The 18,677-nt window shown below is 39.5% G+C and overlaps 1 protein-coding gene across 2 annotated transcripts in view; it reads right to left on the bottom strand.

Annotated features, from left to right (window-relative positions):
• AMPH (amphiphysin) overlaps positions 1-18,677 on the bottom strand; it is a 245,605-nt gene that overhangs the window by 42,043 nt on the left and 184,885 nt on the right. For both annotated transcript variants that reach the window (XM_075557542.1, XM_075557543.1), the window contains exon 12: positions 1,352-1,468. In XM_075557542.1, coding sequence (XP_075413657.1) covers positions 1,352-1,468 — 117 coding nt within the window. The remainder of the gene's footprint in view (positions 1-1,351; positions 1,469-18,677) is intronic.

Raw genomic sequence — 18,677 nt, 5'->3', positions numbered from 1 at the left:
CCACCCGCCGCTCCTGGAGAGAAAAATGAGGTTTGCTACTCCTGTAAAGATTTATAGTCTCAGAAACCCTCAGAAAGCTGTTCTACTCTGTCCTATTGGGCCACTACGAGTTGCAATCAAATCGATGGCATTGAGAGCCACATGTTGCTAGTGATCACACGGAAAGGTGATAATACAACTAGAGAACTATGGCTGATTTCATATAATGTCACATATGTAATTAAATGTAAATAGCTGAGCATGGTTAATGGTTATTGGGCTGACTAGTAGTAGACCTTTCTCAATACAGGCAGATAACTATTTCTGTAAAACAATGAATGTGGCTACTTTAGCAGAGACACGTGCATCTATATATCCTACTACAATGTAGTAAGAAAGATGCTCTGGTATTAGGGTTTATGGCATCTTTTTGGAGAAAATGTAGGTCCTAATTGTTAATTCTATCTGTATCCCGTGTGTGCATGTGCTCACACACCCACAGACACCTCCTCACCCACCCCCACGAAACCCACATTCAAGATGTCTGAGAACTAAGAAGATGTGTTTTAACTAGTTAGGTGGTAACTCTCCCTTGGAAGAGTAGTTCTTCAATTGGACAAAATATAATATATGCAAATCACCAGGATACTCCCCTATAGATAAATTACATTTACTACTGACATTTAATTGTGAAGTGTTTAGATCCTGGAGACTGAATCCATGTATTTCAAATGGCTCCCATTTCATGTGGGAAGTGTGAGGGAACTCTCTTTCTTACATTCTTTCTGAAATAAGTCCCATCCTCTGCTGCCCTGTCTTTTTGACTATTTGAATCAATTCATGTTTATGGAATTGTGTTGAATTACTAAATGTGAATAGCAAACTGTGGACTCGGTCACTCCCTTCTTAAAAGTACCAACGCCACACCAGTTTTCAGATCAGATAGTATATCTCCTCTTATTTGGACTCTGTAGGAAAGCCTATGGGTCTTGAAGCCCTGACTCATCACGCCCATTTCATCTGGGTTGGCTCTAGCTACGCTGCACACCTGCCCTGCATTTCTGCACAACTGGGTGGCCTCCAGGATAGCCCCCATCTATGAAATGACTAAGAGGGGAGAGAGAGCAGCTCCAATGAGCCACCCTCTTGTGGTTTAGAATGCAGTAGAGAGGAGGTTTCGAAGAATCTATATTAATAATGCCATCTTTCTACTCCAACTTTCCATTCGAAATATGTGTCAATCAAGAGGTAAAATAGATAGAAGTAATTCAGAAGGAAAAATGATCACTTAAAAATGTATCCATGACCTTCACAGGCAATGCTAAGATCTATGAAATGCCATCCAAGGACATACAAAGAAAACACTTGATACCTGGGACATGGGTGAGTGGGTCACACCAGCAGTTCCCACAGATGCTATCTCAGGTTTGAATGGGTCAAAGTCCAAATCCAGCAAAGTCTCCTCTTTCTTTGCTTCAGGGACTTCATTCTTTTAAAAAACAAAACAAAAGATGCATTAGCTTGCGTCTGATCCGAACTCAGACATACCCTATGTATAATCTCTTTAACACTGTCATTCTGTATCCCCAAAGTATACTTGATCGTTTACCATTCAGGTGCCATATTCAAGTGCCCCTAGAGTCAGGCATTCAGGAGAATGTGAAGAGAAAGGAAATCATCTTCTGTAGCTCTGGTGGTGTAGTAGTTACAGGTTGGGTTGTAATCTGCATGGTCAGCAGTTCAAAACCACCAGCAGCTCCATGGGAGAAACACTGAGCTTTCTACTCCTGCAAAGTCACAGTTTGGGAAACTCACAGGGGACTGCTATGAGTCACCACTGACTGGATGGCCATGAGAGGTCAAGTGGAGTGAAATCATCCTGGGGCATATCGTAGATTTCCTTCCAGTCCTTTGTCTAGTCAACAAACAGCATGTCTGAGGGATGGTTTCTAATTTCATTCCAATCAAAGAAATCAACATGTCTGCTTATTCAGATAGCTCAGGTGGCCAGACAGACAGAGTGGACCAAGATTTCAGAAATCTGTGTCTACTGCAATACTACCTGCCCAAGTCTTCTGTGGTTCCCTAATTTTGTTACCAGTTAATCCATTTTTCATTCATATTATTGTCTCTCCTGACTGCATGTGCATATGATGGAAGGCAGGAAGTAGGAAGGGTAGAGCCATGTCCCACATTCACTGAAAAATGAACCCTAAATGTATTACATGCTTGGATTAGTGATGGGCTCAGCCTATCAAAAAAAGTTCTGTAATAATAATTTTAAAATAGCTATAATACTGAACATTAACATTCATTCATTTGTGGGATTATGACATAGGAAAATAATACAGACTTAAAGATGACCTAACAGGCTTGGAGGAGCACTGGTAGTGGGTTATGTATTGGGCTGCTAACTCTAAGGTTAGTGGTTTGAAGCCACTAGCCACTCCATGGGAGAAAAATAAGCCTTTCTGCTTTGACTAAAGAGTTACAGTCTCAGAAATCCACAGATGGGGTCACTGTGTGTAAGAACTGACTCGGTGGCAATGATTTATTTTTCAGTTCTTTTGAAAACTAGTCTCACGTTTTTATTTTTAATTTGGGGGTGGGAGGCAACTAGGTTCAACTGCTTACAATTACTGTAAAAGAGCAGAACTGAGACAAAGTCTTCATAAACAATACAACCATGAAGAAAATTTAAGTCAGTTTTCATACAATTTGAGATATATAGATTTTTTATATAGAAGCCTCATTTTGGGATTATCTGTGTTGCCTAGAAATTTTTTAAAATCATACTAAGGGCCAAAGTTTTTTATACAGATAAAAAGGCTTATATAAAAAACTTGAAAGAGCTGGAATTATTTTAATGAATATTGATCTTAGGCATAACATTTTTGAAAAATTTTAATGTATGAAAAGCTGTGACTATAACACTTTTCAAAGCACATCCCCAAACTGTGTAGAAGGGAAACTGCTTATTTTCACATTACAGGTCTTGAGTTTTCTATTTTTCAGTGTGATTACTCCTGGTATATATATATATATATATATATATATATATATATATACAATTAATTTAATAAGGCTAATCCTCTTTTGAGATTTCCTTACAAATTAAAAAAACAATCATTGTCATCGAGCCACTGCTGACAGTTACAAGCACAAAATTGTTAACTGACTGCATTGACCTTGTTCCATATCCATCAAAGACTAATGATTTAAAGAGTTTTATTGGCATGTAATTCAAAAACAATGAAATTCAAGAGTGCACTTCTATTAAGAGGAGTTGTATAATCATCACAGCAGTCAAGTTTAGAAGACGTTCTTCAAGCTTGACCTCATGGCTATTAACCCCCATCCCCTTCACCCTCCCTGCGATACTCCCAAGGAACCATTAATCCAGTTACCGGCTCTACAGATGTACTATCCTAGCTTGCATATACAGGAAAACATCTAAAAAGAAAACAACAAAAAACTAACAAACAACAGCAAAGTAAACAAGAGAAAAATCTCAATAGAAAGCAGAAAGTATGAAAACCGAGGCCAAATTTTAAATGTGTCAGAGGGAGCTCAAATGAGAAAGTGCTACGTTTTAACCTAACCGCATCTGCAGTAAAGCAGATGTTCTCGGCATGACAGCAAGGCTGGACACATCCCTGGTCTATGGTCAGAGGGGATTCACCAAACTTAATCCATGTGGACTTCACTTCACTTTTATTTTAATTGAAACAACTTTTTAAAAATTTAATCATTTTATTGGGGGCTCATACAACTCTTGTCACAATCCATACATACATCCATTGTGTCAAGCACATTTGTACATTTGTTGCCATCATCATTCTGAGAACATTTGCTTTCTACTTGAGCCCTTATCTGCTGCTCATTCTCCCCTCCCTCCCCACTGCCCCCTTCCTCATGAACCCTTCATCATTCATAAATTATTATTATTTTGTCATATATTGCACTGTCCGATGTCTCCCCCCGCTTCTTCTCTACTGTCCCTCCCCCAGGGAGGAGGCTATACATAGCTTCTTGTAATCAGTTCCCCCTTTCTACCCCACATTCTCTCCACCCTCCAGGCATCGTCACCCTCACCACTGGTCCTGACAGAGTCATCTGTCCTGGATTCCCTGTGTTTCCAGTTGCTCTCTGTACCAGTGTACATCCTCTGGTCTAGCCAGATTTGTAAGGTAGACTTGGGATCATGATAGTTGGGGGGGTGGAAACATTTAAGAACTAGAGGAAAGTTATATGGGAAATAACTTTTACATGGGTAAACAGGGGGATCAAATAATAAAATATTGCATTTTAACCTAACTACGAAAGGACTCATTTTTTTTCAGGGGATCTTACATTGGCATAGCGATTATCTTTGCAAAATTTAGCTAACACATTACATTTGGCAGGATATAAGGTGACCAGACATCCCGCTTTGGGCGGTACAGTCCCGATATTTAACAATTTGTCCCGTGTCCCACAGCATTTTAAAAAAGTACCGTTTTTTTTTTAAAAAGCACAAAAAGCTAGGGAACGGCAGGGGAACGGGAAGGGAATGTACGGTTTTCGGCTGCCATGTGGCTATTTTGCCAGGATATGAGGTTTATATTATTTTTGTTTATTTTATAATGTTAAACTTTAATAATAACAAATAATTGTTGAAAACTGATTATCGAGAACTGCTTATCAAAGTTCGCATGTTGATCAGTTGTTAGGAATCGACCACCATTGTTTGGACTTAATGAACAATGGCATTTTTTTGGCATTGGCAACGACGAAAACATTTGGTTACTGTCTCTCAGACTATACACATCGTACTGTGTGCTAGTGCTAGTTAAACAAGTTATGCCAACAAATCAGCTATTCAGATAATTTAGGTAAGTAATTTATTTATTTATTGCATAAATACAAAATTTTCTTGAATTTAGCAGACAGTACTCATATTATTTATATTTTATAGAGGCAGCAAAAAGTCTAGTGCCGGCCTTGAAAGTGACACTTATGACTTAGGTTACAGCAAATTAAGAGAAAAAATAATACAAGTTAGTATTGTTATTATTTAGAAAGAAATATAGGATTAAAATTAAAATAATTTTTAAAATATAGTTACTTTATGACAATCAAATTAATTTAATTTATAAACTAACAATAAAATATGTTCATGTAATTATGCACCTTCTGTGTTTTTAAGTAATATGTATATAATTTATATTATAATAAAAATTTAGGTTTTTAATTAATGAGTAAGAAAAGAAGATGCAAATTCAATGATGATCTAAGAAATGAATTTCCTTTTATTAAAAAAACAAAAGCAATTACATAGTGAAATGTGAGAAATGTAATGGTGAATTTTCTATTTCGCATGGTGGAAAGAATGATATTTCAAAGCACTTGGAGACACAGACACATAAAAGATATTTAAATACTGCTGCATCTTCCTCAAAATACAGGAATTTTTTCGGAAAACAAATTATGGAGACGAAGAAAAGAAATTAGCATTATCAGAAGGACTTATGTCTTTTCATGCTATTAGTCACAATCATTCCTTCAGAACTATGGACTGTACATCACAAGTTATCAAAAAGTTAATCAACAAAAAATTTGCCCTTGCTAGAACAAAATCCGAGGCAATTGTGTATAATGCATTTTCAGAATTAAACAAAAATCTAGAAAAAAAATTAATTTTATATATTATAAAAATATATATAATATATTCTGACACATCTAATTGTAAGGATATAAAGTTATTTCCAACCATCATTAGATTTCTTTATTCAGAAACTGGAATAAAAATTAGAATTTTAAATTTTATTTCTGTGCCCGGCGAAAGGTCTGAAATCATTTTCAGTTCCATTATTAATATTTTGGAAAAACAATTTAAAACATAAAATGATTGCATATTGTGCAGACAACACGAGTGCAATTTTTTATAAATTAAGCAAAAACCTTAATGAAAACATTGGTGTTGGCTGTGCAGCGCACACAATACATAGCGCCATTCAAACAGCTGTTGATTTTTGCCCTTAGATGTGGCAAATACTGTTATTAAAATATATTCTTATTTCTATATATACACTGTGCGAATTGAAATGCTTAAAGAATTTTGTGAAACTGCGGAAGTCGGAAAATACTTGAATATAGTAAAATGTGCTGGTTAGCTCTTTTGCCAGCTGTCGAAAGAATCTTGAAAATATATGATCCTTTGAAATCCTACTTTCTATCACAGGATAAATGTCCTAGAATTGTAGAAAAGAATTTTTTGAAAAAGAATCTTCAAAAATTTGGCTAGAGTTTATACTCAATCAAGCAGCTCTTTTGAAAATGCTATAAAACTTATTGAAGGTGATAAAATTTTGGTAATCGAAGTAGCAAATGAAGTTAATAACTTAAAATTTCAGTGTCAAGAGTGGTTAGAAAATCATTTTCTTCTGTTAACTATCCGTAATAGTATAAACCAGCTAGAAGAACAGGTGCAATAAATCATGCAGATATCATGAATCACATTAAATAGTTCTATAGTAACTGCACAGATTATTTAGAAGAGTGGACGGTACATTACAATGATATTGACCATTTTCATTGGGTTACATTAAAACAAGAACTTAATTGGAATGATGTGCAAAAACCATTCGATCATATTACTCAAAATTTTCCATATAGTAATATTTACAAAAATGATCTTTTTAATGAGGCATCATTATTTTAAATATATATTGAAAATGAAAGGGTTAAAACTTGGCCATCAGCAAAAATTACAATAGAGAACAAATGGTTAGAAATATTTCATCATTTTGAAACAAACCATGTTCCATACAATAATGCACTAAATATTGTGGAATACGCGCTGTCCTTACTAAGAACTAGTGCTGCAACTGAACGTGTTTTTTCCATGGTAAATAAAGTGTGGACAACAGAAAAATCACAATTAAGTGTTGAGACTTTGAAAGCCATTTTATGTGTGAAATATAATTTAACAAATTCTTGTGAAAAATTTCATGACCTTTTAAACAATGACAGCAATCTTCTAAAAAGAATTGACTCAAATGAGAAATATGCCAAAGAATAAAATAATACTGTACATAATTTAATGTATTATATTTGTAAATTATACTTATGTTGAAATTAAAAAATATATTACAACACTATTTTTGCATTTTATGAAAATTTTGCTGCTCCATATAGACCAAATTTTTAACCAAGTACACCCCCGCCCCCCACCAGGCAATGGTGTCCCGCTTTACCAATGTTAAAATCTGGTCACCTTAGGACCATTCTCTGATAAAAGAACATATTTAGCAGTCTAATGACAACTGCACTACTGCCTTGCAAGCATTTATTTCACCATACACCCAGACTGTGCTTTATCTAATTGTCTAGTTTATTCCTTATGTTAAATGCCGGGATAAATGGCATCTTTTCTCCATGAGGATTGGGAACAGAGAGAGGCTGTCTACTGGCCCAGGTCCTCTGGCAGGAACCCAGTAGAGGCAGGATTGCAGTCACACCCTCTCTGACGCAAAGCTCCCGACGCCGCTGCTGCGACCCACGCCCCCATATCTCACATTTCTGGAAGAGGGGCTAAGGGTCTGCAAAGGAATGCTTCTAGAAACTTGTCAATTTAATCTAGGTGTTTAAGTTTGTGGGAATACAGTGTTTCATAGTAAGACATAATTTTTTATTTCATTTTACTCTATGGTGATGTCACCCTGTTCATTTCTAGTTCTTAATATTTGAATTATTGTGTTTTTGAACCTTTGTTAATTTTGCCAGTGGTTTGTCAAATTTGTTAATCTTTTAAAAAATTCAACCTTAAAATTCATGTTTTTTCTGCTCTAATCTTTATTACCAAATGGCTGAAAGATTTTTGTTGTTGTTGTGCTGTCGTGTTTTTAAAGCTTTTGTTCTAGCTGTTGAGTTGCTAGATTATGGTATAAGTGACCCTCTGATAACTGCTTTGTGTGCGTCCCAAAGGTTTGGGCATGCTGTGCTTTCATTCTCATTTGTTTCAAGGAAATTTTCAATTTCGTTCTGTATTTCAACAATTACCCAGTACTTTTAAAGTAGTGTGTTTTTCAGTTTCCAGTATTTCCCTCTATGTCCTTGTTCTTTCTATGTTTGCTCTATAATTTTATTAGTGATGCGATCTAAGAAAATGTATACTGAAATCTCAGTATTTTAAAATTTGTTAAGATTTGCTTTGTGACCTAACATACAGTCTATTCTAGAGAATATTCCACGTGCACTGGAAAATCATGTACACTGTAGTGCTGCTGGGTGGAGTGCTCTGTGCAAGCATAGAAGACTCAGATGGCTAGTTCTGTGGTTTAGGTCTTCGGGGAGGCACCCTGCTGGCATAGTGGTTATGTCTTGGTTTGCTATGGGTCAGAATCAATGCAGTGGCAGTGAGCTGAGTTCTGTGTTTTCCCAATGATCAGCCCTCCCTAGAGGTGCCCTCTCCCCCACTATAATTGTCTATGTCTCCTTTCAGTTCTGTAAGTATTGGTTAAATGTTTATAGGAGCATACAGCCTCATCTTTCTTCCTCAAAACTGCTGTGCCTTTGAACTGCCCAATGCTTACCTGACAGCCCTACCAGGACTCCTTATGGATTTAGGTAAATAATTGACCTACCTGTTTCTAATCTCAGTATACAATGCCTGATTGCTGCTTATTACATATTTTTTAAAGAAGGGTATGCTCATGTGGTTCATTGAACCAATTACTAAAATATGTAGTCAAGAATTTCAAATCTAGCATTCCCAAAGAACATGATAACAGAATACACATTTTTTTCCCTTGCTAGAAACACTAATGCAGAGAATCAAGTAAGGCTCACATTTGCGACTACTCATAGGAACAGTTGTCCCCATAACCCAGAAGACTTAGCTGCTCAAAGAACCTGGCAGGATCAAAACAGTCAGCGTGGCAATAAGATTTACTTGCTAAGAATTGAGAAGGGTACAGTCTGTGACCAAGTTCACTGTCCATCACAGGGAAAATGAGTATGGCAACAATAACAATTATTAACAAAACAATAACTATATGAAAAAGAAACCAAATTATGTTATTCGGTTAACTAGGGAATGATCACACAAGTAAATGGCAAAACTGCTATTTAAATTCAGGTCCACCAGCAGAGAAGTGGGTGAGGGTTGACATTGGATGGTGTAAGATATGAGAAAATAGTAATAATTCATAAATTATCAAGGCTTCATGGGGGAGGGGAGTGCAGAAAGGGAGAGGAAAAACGAGTTGCTGATACCCAGGGCTCAAGTAGAAAGCAAATGTTTTCAGAATGATGATGGCAACAAATGTACAAATGTGCTTGATACAATGGTTGTATGTATGGATTGTGATAGAGTTGTATCAGCCCCCAATAAAGTGATTTAAAAATCAATCAGCCAATAAACAAATAAATTAATGAGATGTTACACCTTGCTGGGGTACCACTGACCCGTGTATAATCCGAACCCGTTTTTTTTGTTTTTTTAAACATTTTATTAGGGGCTCATACAACTCTTATCACAATCCATACATATACATACATCAATTGTATAAAGCACATCTGTACATTCTTTGCCCTAATAATTTTCACAAGCAAAAATAGTATTGCTTGTGGTGGGGGAGGGGGTAAAAAAAAGGGCCGGAACCCCAGTTTTTTAGCACATTTCTCATGCTGAAAAACTCGGCTTATACACGAGTATATACAGTAGGTGTATTTTTCTCCTTACAGATGTTCATTTTACTAACTTGCTTTACCTTAAAATGAGGTTAACATGCTTGCTTGTGGTGGGGGTGGGGCGGGGAACTGCACATGAACTAGGTGACACTGACCCTGAACTAAGAGTCTATTCAATTGACAAGAAGCCCACGTTGCAGCTATCTCAGCCACTGAGTAATGCCTTCATGCATAATTGCAGGCTGACCTCATCAGTATGGCCGAGAAAAGAGCCATTTCATGAACTTATTTTGTAAATTGGAGATCTATTTCAGTTCAACTGGCAAAGGAAAATAGAATGATTTCATGACCTTGAAATTCTGGATACAGCAATTCAGCTGGAAAACCGAAATAAAAAAGCAGAAAGTTAATGGGACTAAATTAATCCTCGACTCACATGATTGAAGACTGTGCCTTCCGCCATGGAGTACACTCACACCCCAACAGAAGTGATGCACAGGGTGTAAAGAAGCAAGCTAGGGTATTCAAAAGACAGTGCCTCCATATTTGTAAAGAAGAAATCCATATCAGAGAGAAAATATGCAGCTTTTTCATCAGGAGATTTAGGAACATTTTTTAAAAATATCTTCTTTGAAGAAATGCTAAAACATGTCATCTATTCTTCCTCTCTGTCCCAAGGGACAGAAAATTATAAGCCAGGCCCCTGCCCCTGTGCCACAGGGGCGTCCGCTACTCTTGAGCAGAGCTTGTCTAATTCTTCTGGTGGTGGGGAAGGAACACACAGAGTCACAAACATTGGTTAGCATTCAACCATTTCAGAAGCAGCGTAAGATTAAGGATGGAGTGTAGTGAAGAAGTAAAAAAAGTTCAAGCTGTACTGAAGGCACCGGGCAAAAACAAGACTCCTGGAAGTGAAGAAAAACCAACAAAAAGGTGTCACCAAACTGATGCAATGTTGAAAACACTCATCTATGCTAAGAAATTTGAAAGACAGCTATTAATCAACCGGTTGAAATAGATCCATATTTCTGCCTATTCCAAAGAAAGGTGATTCAAGAGAATGTTACAGAATAGTATCATTATTATCACATGCAACTAAAATTTTGCTAAAGATAATTAAAAGATGATTGTAGCAATCCATTGATAGGGAGCCACCAGAGGTGCAGACTGGATTCAGATAAAGAAATGGAACAAAGAATATCATTGCTGATATCAGATGGATCTTGGATCAAAGCAGAGAATACCACAAAGATATTTACTTGTGTTTTATGAAGTATGCAATGGCATTGGACTGTGAGGACCATAGCTACCTGTGGATGGCTTTGAGAAGAATGATAATTCCAGAACACCTTGCTTGTGTTCACGAGGAACTAGTACATGGATCAAGAGGCAGCCGGATAAGCAGGATAAGGGAGTACTGCATGGTTTGAATCAGGAAGGTGTGCATCAGGGTTTCAGACCCTCACCATAATTAGTCAATCTGTGTGCTGAGCAAATCATCAGAGTAGCTGATTATATGAAAAAGAATGTGACATCAGGATTGGAGGAACGTGTGTTAATAACCTGTGATAATACAACCTCGGTTGTGAAAAGTCAGGAGCACATGAAGCACTTGTTGATGAAGTTCAAGGATTCCAGTCTTTGGTATGGATTATAATTCAATGTGTGGAAAACCAAATCCTCACAACTAGACCAATAGATAACCTCGAGATAAATGGAGAAATGGTTGATGTTATCAATGATTTTTGTTTTGCTTGGATTGACAATTAATGCTCATGGAAGCAGTAGTCAAGTCAAGAGACCAAAAGACACATTGCATTGGGTAAATCTGTAGCACAAGATGTTTTTAGAATATTGAAAAGCAAGGTTGTTATTTTCAGGACTAAGTTGTGCAAGCCTCAAGCCATGGAATTTTCCATTGCCTCATATGCATGTGAAAGTTGGGCACTGAATAAGGAAGACCTTAGGAGAATCGATGCATTTGAGCTGTGGTGCTGGAGAAGAAGAATGGAAGCACCATGGACTGCTAACAGAACAAACTGATTTGTCTTGGAAGAAGTATGGCCAGAAGCATAGTCTAGCATACTCTTAGAGACAAGGATGGTGAGACATCATCTTACATATTTTGGATATGTTATTAAGAAGAATCAGTCACTAGAGAGAACACCATGCTTGGTACAGTAGAGGGGCAGCGACAAGGAAGAAAGCCCTCAGGAGATGGATGGACACAGAGGCCGCAACAATGGGCTCAAGCACAGGAATACTTGTGAGGAAGACATGGGACCAGGCAATGTTTTGTTCTGCTGTGCTTACGGACACTACGGGGTTAGAACTGACTCACTGGCACCTAACAACAACAATACAAACCACACTTAATGACAACTTGGAGTCATCATCATGCATTTGTATAACTAGAACATTTTACATTCTGTTTCTATATTAATTTGTAGTAGAACTGTGTCTGAAAGCCATTTTCTGATCATGGCTTTCTTGTCAGAATTGTGTGCATTTTATAACACCTTGGTTGTGGTAGTCCAGTTTTCCTTATGACTCTGTTAGGTGCTGCGAAAGGTTGAATATATGCATGTGTAGTGTGTATGTCACTAAATTGTGAATTAGTGGAACTTAGGATGTTAGTGTATGAACATTTGAAGATAATGGTACTTGATAGCCTCTTAAGGAAAATGTGCCTTATAAATCTTGAAATTTATAAAATATATATATATATAGCTATATGATATTTTAGAATTTTTGAACTTGCAGTGGGGAGTGAATCTTGTCTGAACTCCCCCACAGTGGGGCGAACCAAGAAGGGAGCATATCAGCTCAGCAACGGGAGAAACACCAAGCCACAAAGCCCACGAGGAGCCCCAAATAGACCTTAGGCTAGGAGGAGCAGCTCCCAGAATACCCAGGACCAGTGGGGAGATAGTTATAAAGATCAGTAGACAGACCTAGAATTGTGTATACTTTTTCTTTTTCACTATTTATTTAGTTTCTCGTTGTATTCAATTATTGTTTTCTTGTTGTTTCGTCTTTGTTATTATTGGTTTGCCTCCCTATGCAAAATAGGCATGGGAAGCAAGCCCGAGGAGAAAATAACAGGACCAATAGTCTGGAGGGACTTGGTGGGAGGAGAAGGCAGGGGAAAGGAGCAGTAAGCAAATAACACCAGAGATAGGGGAACAACTAGGAAATTAAAATCAACAATGAGGAGGACATAGAGATCCTGGTAGTGCTGGAGCAAGAGCGATCTAGCTGAGAGGAATCACCAAGAGGCAGAAGAAGGGCAGGCATGATGGTGGGACAGGACAGTGAAAGGAAACAAAGTAAAGTTCTAGGGAGCAATAGAGACACAATACACTGATGTAGTGGACAGACTTTGGGCCTCGGCTCAAGCCCTCCCTCAATGCAAGAACCCTTTATCCGATCAATCTGGCATTCTGTGATGCTCATCCTCCCTGCATGATCTCTGAAGACAAAGTGGGTGCATAAGTAAATGTGGTGAAGAAAGCTGATGATGCCTGGATATCAAAAAATATAGTGTCTGGGTCTTAAAGGCTTGAAGTTAAATAAGCAGCCATCTAGTTCAGAAGCAACAAAGCCCACATGGAAGAAACACAACAGCCTGTGTGGTCATGAGGTATCTATGGAATCAGGTAACAGGCATCTAAGACCTAAAACAAACAAACATAAAACCATATTGCTGTCAGAGCAGAGACCAGAAACCTATCTGTAGAACCCCTCACAGAAGGCTCACAAGGAATGGTTGAGTCAACCAGGGTGCAGTATAGTATAGCACAGATAGAACACATAATATTCCTCTGGTTCCTTGAGGCTTCCTCACCCCCTACCATCATGACCCCAGTCCTGCCTTTCAGTTCTGGCTAGATTGGAGCATGTACACTGGTACAGATAAGAGCTCACAACATAGAGAATCCAACTCAAATAAACTCCTCAGGAACAGAAATGGGAGTAGCAATACCAGGAGGATAGGGAGAAGGGGGGGGGGAGGATAGGGAGAAGGGGGGGGAGGATAGGGAGAAGGTGGGGGAAGGATAGGAGGAAGGGGGAACAAATAGCAATGATCCACACATAAACAACTGCTCCAGGGGGATGAACAGCAGAAACCATGGGGGAAGAGAGACAGCGGTCAGTGTGAGATATGAAAATAATAATAATTTCTAATTTATCAAGGGGTCACAAGGGTGGGAGGGGGAGCAAAAAGAGGAGCTGATACCAAAGGCTCAAATAGAATGTAAATGTTTATAAAATAATGATGGCAACATATGGACAAATATGCTTGATACAATTGATGTATGAATTGGTATCAGAGCTGTAAGAGCCCCTAATAAAATGATTTAAAAAATAATTGTGTATAAATTGTTCATAATGTCCCTCTACTGAAGTTCAAAATAACCAATAAAATGCCAGTTTTATGGTACTGGCAAAGAATACTGAGAGTACCATGGACTTCCAGAAGAGCAAGCAAAATTTATCTTGGAAGAAATGCAACCAGATTTCTCTTTAGAAGCAAAGATGCTGAGACTCTGTACTTTGGATATGTGATCAGGTGAGACCCTTCTTGGAGATGGACATCATCCTTGATAAAATATAAGGGCAGCAAGAAGAGGAAGCCCTTCCAGGAGAGGCTTTACACGCGGCCGCAGCAATGGGCTCAAGCATAACAACCATGAGAAAGGCAAGCCTGGTCATGGTTCTACTCTGTGGCACAGGGTCTTTCTTAGTAGGAACCAAATCTACAGAAATGGAAGGGAGGACAAATCACTAACTAGACAGTAGACACATCCTAAAGGGTGTGAAGGAAAAGGAAATATACAATCAGGGAGACGGCAGCTCAATACGACTAATGGCACAGCCAATCACTGGGAACTGCACAAGAGTAACATACAACACACGATACTGCCATCATGGTAATAACAACATCTATGCGTAGATGCACAGGTAGACATGAAAGACATACAGAGGTAAGAAAGCAAACGGAAGTATATCCAGGAGTATATACAGATTTAGTAAAGTATATTTCTTGATAAGCACTTATATAAGTGTGTGATGTAATAAGTCTAAGCGTATTTTAGTGCATATGGGGAACAAACCTCTGAAAACCTCATGGCCACAGCCAACCTCCCTGAGAGAGTAACACAATGAGCTTGGAGTTCTGGTCTACTGTCAGAGGGCAAGGTTAATTGGCATAATATATTCCACAATGACAATGTTCTACATACTTTTTAAATAAGTAACAATGAAGGTCTTAAAAGCTTGCAAGTGACCCCTGAAGATAATATTATTGGTTTCTTCTTATATGGGTAAAAGATCGAAGACAATCAAAAATTCAAGGAAACTTGTAGTCAAAAGGACTGTTGAGTCACATGCCTGAGACCGGAACTAGATGGTGGTCATTATTGATCAGGACCACCCTGGAAAGTCCAGATCAGTATGGGAGGAAACAACTGTAGAGCAACATTCTGAACCACAGAAAGACCGGACACACACTGACAGGAACTGGTTGGAGCCATGAAACCGTAGCCTTAGCTACCTTTCAAGCCTGGAAATGCAGTCTCTCCCAGGGATCAGCTTTCCACCAGACAGCAGCCAGGCCTATAAAGGGAGTGACCCACGGGGAAGAAGACCAGAGGAAAGCACCGGTCTAAAATCAAAGCTCAGGAGTCAGGAAGGGGCAGGAAGGATGGAGATGGGAACCCAGGGAGGACATGGGAAGAGTGGTCGAGGAGACTGTCATTCATGTCACAAAACAAAGTATATGTAAACCATTGAATGGGAAATGAATATGCTTTGTAAATTCTCACCCAAACCTCCCCCACCACCACACAAGCAGCAGCATGTATTTTAAAACACTATGTATATTTTAAATACTACAAGGTCACATCGCCCAGTAAGCTAGAAAGAAGGCTGAATGAAACAAATGCTTGCTTTAAGTCCTTTCTTGACACGAAGGGAATTGTTATGTAGTCAATAAAAATGATTGAAGTGAAATACTGTGGTCTGGCTATGAGACCTGCATTGGTTCTCAGATTGAGAAAAGACAGAACCCACTTTTTCACCAAATTAAGTCAGTGCAGGCACACCTCGGCGATTCTGAGCGTGTGGTTCCAGACTGTTGCAACAAAGCAAACACTGCAGTAAAAGGATGTGGATCTTCTGGTTTCCCAGTGCAAAAGGATGTTGTGTTTGCACTATATTGCAGTGTATTCAATGTGCGACAACACTATAAAAAAGTTGGAAATACTGTGAGAATTGCCAACATGTGACGCAGAGGCATGAAGTGAGCACATGTTGGAAAACTCATGTGATATAATTGCTCAATTCAGGGTGTCATAATTTTTAATTTGCCAAAAGTGCACCATTGGTGAGGTAGAATAAAGCAAAGCACAAGTGACGTGTCCCTGGTACAAGTCAAATGAAGTCCCTCACATGCCCCTGGTGCTGAAGCGTGTTGGCATCACGTGAATCCTAACTCGTCTGCACCAGAGCAGAACTGTGCTACAGAGCACTCCAGGGGCTGGTTTCTCAGACGCAGGGCAGCAAGACTTTCTCCTGGGACAGCCCTGGGTAAAGCTGGACCCTCAGCTCTGCACTGCACCGCTAAGTACGTAGAGGCATTGATGGAGAGCGGATGCTCCCCTCTTCTGCGACCCGCATAAAACACTAGCCATGCTGGGGCAGGTGGAGTCTCCCAGCGTTGCATGGGAGCCACAGCTGGAATGTTTTATATTTCAATACATGTCCTCTCCTCTTCCCTAACTCTTCACTTTCCCCATTAGCCTCACTCAACAAGACCTGCTAAAGTAACGCTATGGAAGTACTTAGGGTGTCCCCTAGCGTTCATTACTTTCAGAAGGGCTTTCTCGCCCCGCCTCCCTATCACTAACACCAGAAGAAAGGGCATTGTGAACACGGTCCTTGCTTCAGACCTCATTTACGTGACATGTTTTCTCTACTTCAGTTGCCTCACCTATTCAATAGAGATGCTCTTAGCTAAGCCCACACAGCATCCAGGTGAGCTAGTTCTTTGAGATGGAATCGAGAGGTTGTTCTTGGAGGATCCAGCTGAAAGCATTCTGGGCAAGCACATGACCACTGCAAACTACTCGTTAATTGAGAGTTGAAGCACATGACCACTGCAAACCACCCTCTATTTGAGAGTTGATGTAGCAACGGGAAAGTCAAGCTGGGTGGTAGCGGGCAGATGGACAGCACACCTAGAGAGTAAATTGCTCAGGCCTGCGGTCAGGAAAATTAGCAGACTGGGGTGAGGTGGGGAGGTTCAGATCCTTTGACTCCAGGAAAGTTATTGTTGGCAGTAGCCAAGGTAGTCCAACCATCTCTTCCAACTGGTTTATTCTGGTTAAATGCCTTGTGAAGGATTTGCATTCCACTCCGGATATACTGAATCAGAATCTACATTTAACAAATCCTCGGGTGATGCTTATGCATACATAAATAATCTAAATAAATCTCTTGGGTATCCTGTTAAGTTGTCAAACTCAGCTTCAGTGGATCTAGGGTGGAAATGCAATTTCTCAGCAAGGGAGCAAATAAAAGTCTTGGCTGAGACCTAAGATTTACCTATACAATGTACATTGGTACAAAAGTGGCATGGATGGGAGTCACGTCTGACCTTCTCAGCTTCCGTATGGGGAAGAAAACTCAGTCTCCACACCATCCGAAGGTTAAGTGCCACGAGGCAGAAGTCAAATATGCCCCCTTCCTCACACCAGTTTTCTTTACCCTATTCTGACACCAACTCTTCTTTCCATAGCACGCTACTTCTCTGCTGGGCTCAAGAGTTCATGGCAATGGGCACAATAAACTCCCAGACAACACTAACAATTACGGGGTTTATTACAGAAGTTAACAGTTTACCACAACCTGGATCAGAAAACATTAAGGTAAAAGTCATTGGTCTACAGCAGCGGTTCTCAATCTGTGGGTCATGACCCCTTTGGGGGGTCGAATGACCCTTTCACAGGGCTCACCTGGTTCATAACAGTAGCAGAATTACAGTTATGAAGTAGCAATGAAAATAATGTTATGGTTGGGGGTCACCATGACATGAGGAGCTGTGTGAAAGGGTCGCGGCAGGAGGAAGGTTGAGAACCACCAACACATCTCCTCTGACTCTCCTACGCTCCCTCTGGTTCTCAGCCCATCAGCCACGTATCCCTTGGCCTCTGCCTTCCTGGGCCTGGCAGCTCCCAGCTGCTCTGCATCACAGACTCGTGGGTTTGGTGCTGGTCCTTGGCTCTGTCTCAAGGTCCTCCTGTCTTGACTCTGGTCTCTGCATGGCCACTACGATCTCAGTCACTGCAGGCAGAGGGGTCAAGCGTGCTTCACTTGTGGCTCTGCTTCCTCGCTGGCCCTACGGTTCCATTCTTCCTGCCTCTGAGATGCTTTCTTCTCATAGCCAGGGGAGCGGCACAACTGACAAATCCCCAAGTTAGAGTCCTCTGCGCCTTATCTGCATGGTGCCACCCAGTGATTTGATGGGAGTTATGGAGAAATGGATAAAAGGACCATAAAGAATTTCACTTCAACACAACTGTAAACATGCCTCTTCAAAAGAAGCTGTTAATCACAATCGAAGCTCCACCCATTAGTTAAATTCATCATTTCATGTAGGTAACAGGATAGGAAAAGCTACAGCTAAAAGCTTTGAGCTTATTGATAGATGCTCTCAAAAAAATACCTTGTAGCTGCAATGCACCTGGGTTTTCATTTTATAAGCCCCTTATTGACACACTATCAATCAATGATATTGATACACTACCCATATAACATGATTATAATTGATATTACCCATAGTTTTGTTATTGATATGTTCCTCATAACAGCAATGCATGAACAATTCATATAAAAGAAATAAAGATATTACTTCAGACCCCAAGAATAGTGATGGGAAATGTCTTTGACTTGACGGTTGAGGGGAGGAGGGTTTCAAAAATCGCAGATGTGGCTTAAACGGCATCCTGGCAGCTCCGAGC

Source organism: Tenrec ecaudatus, chromosome 9 (genome assembly GCF_050624435.1).
Source record: "Tenrec ecaudatus isolate mTenEca1 chromosome 9, mTenEca1.hap1, whole genome shotgun sequence".
Taxonomy (NCBI): domain Eukaryota; kingdom Metazoa; phylum Chordata; class Mammalia; order Afrosoricida; family Tenrecidae; genus Tenrec; species Tenrec ecaudatus.
Note: the sequence above shows the minus strand (reverse complement) of the source record. Positions and strands in the feature narration are given on the sequence as shown.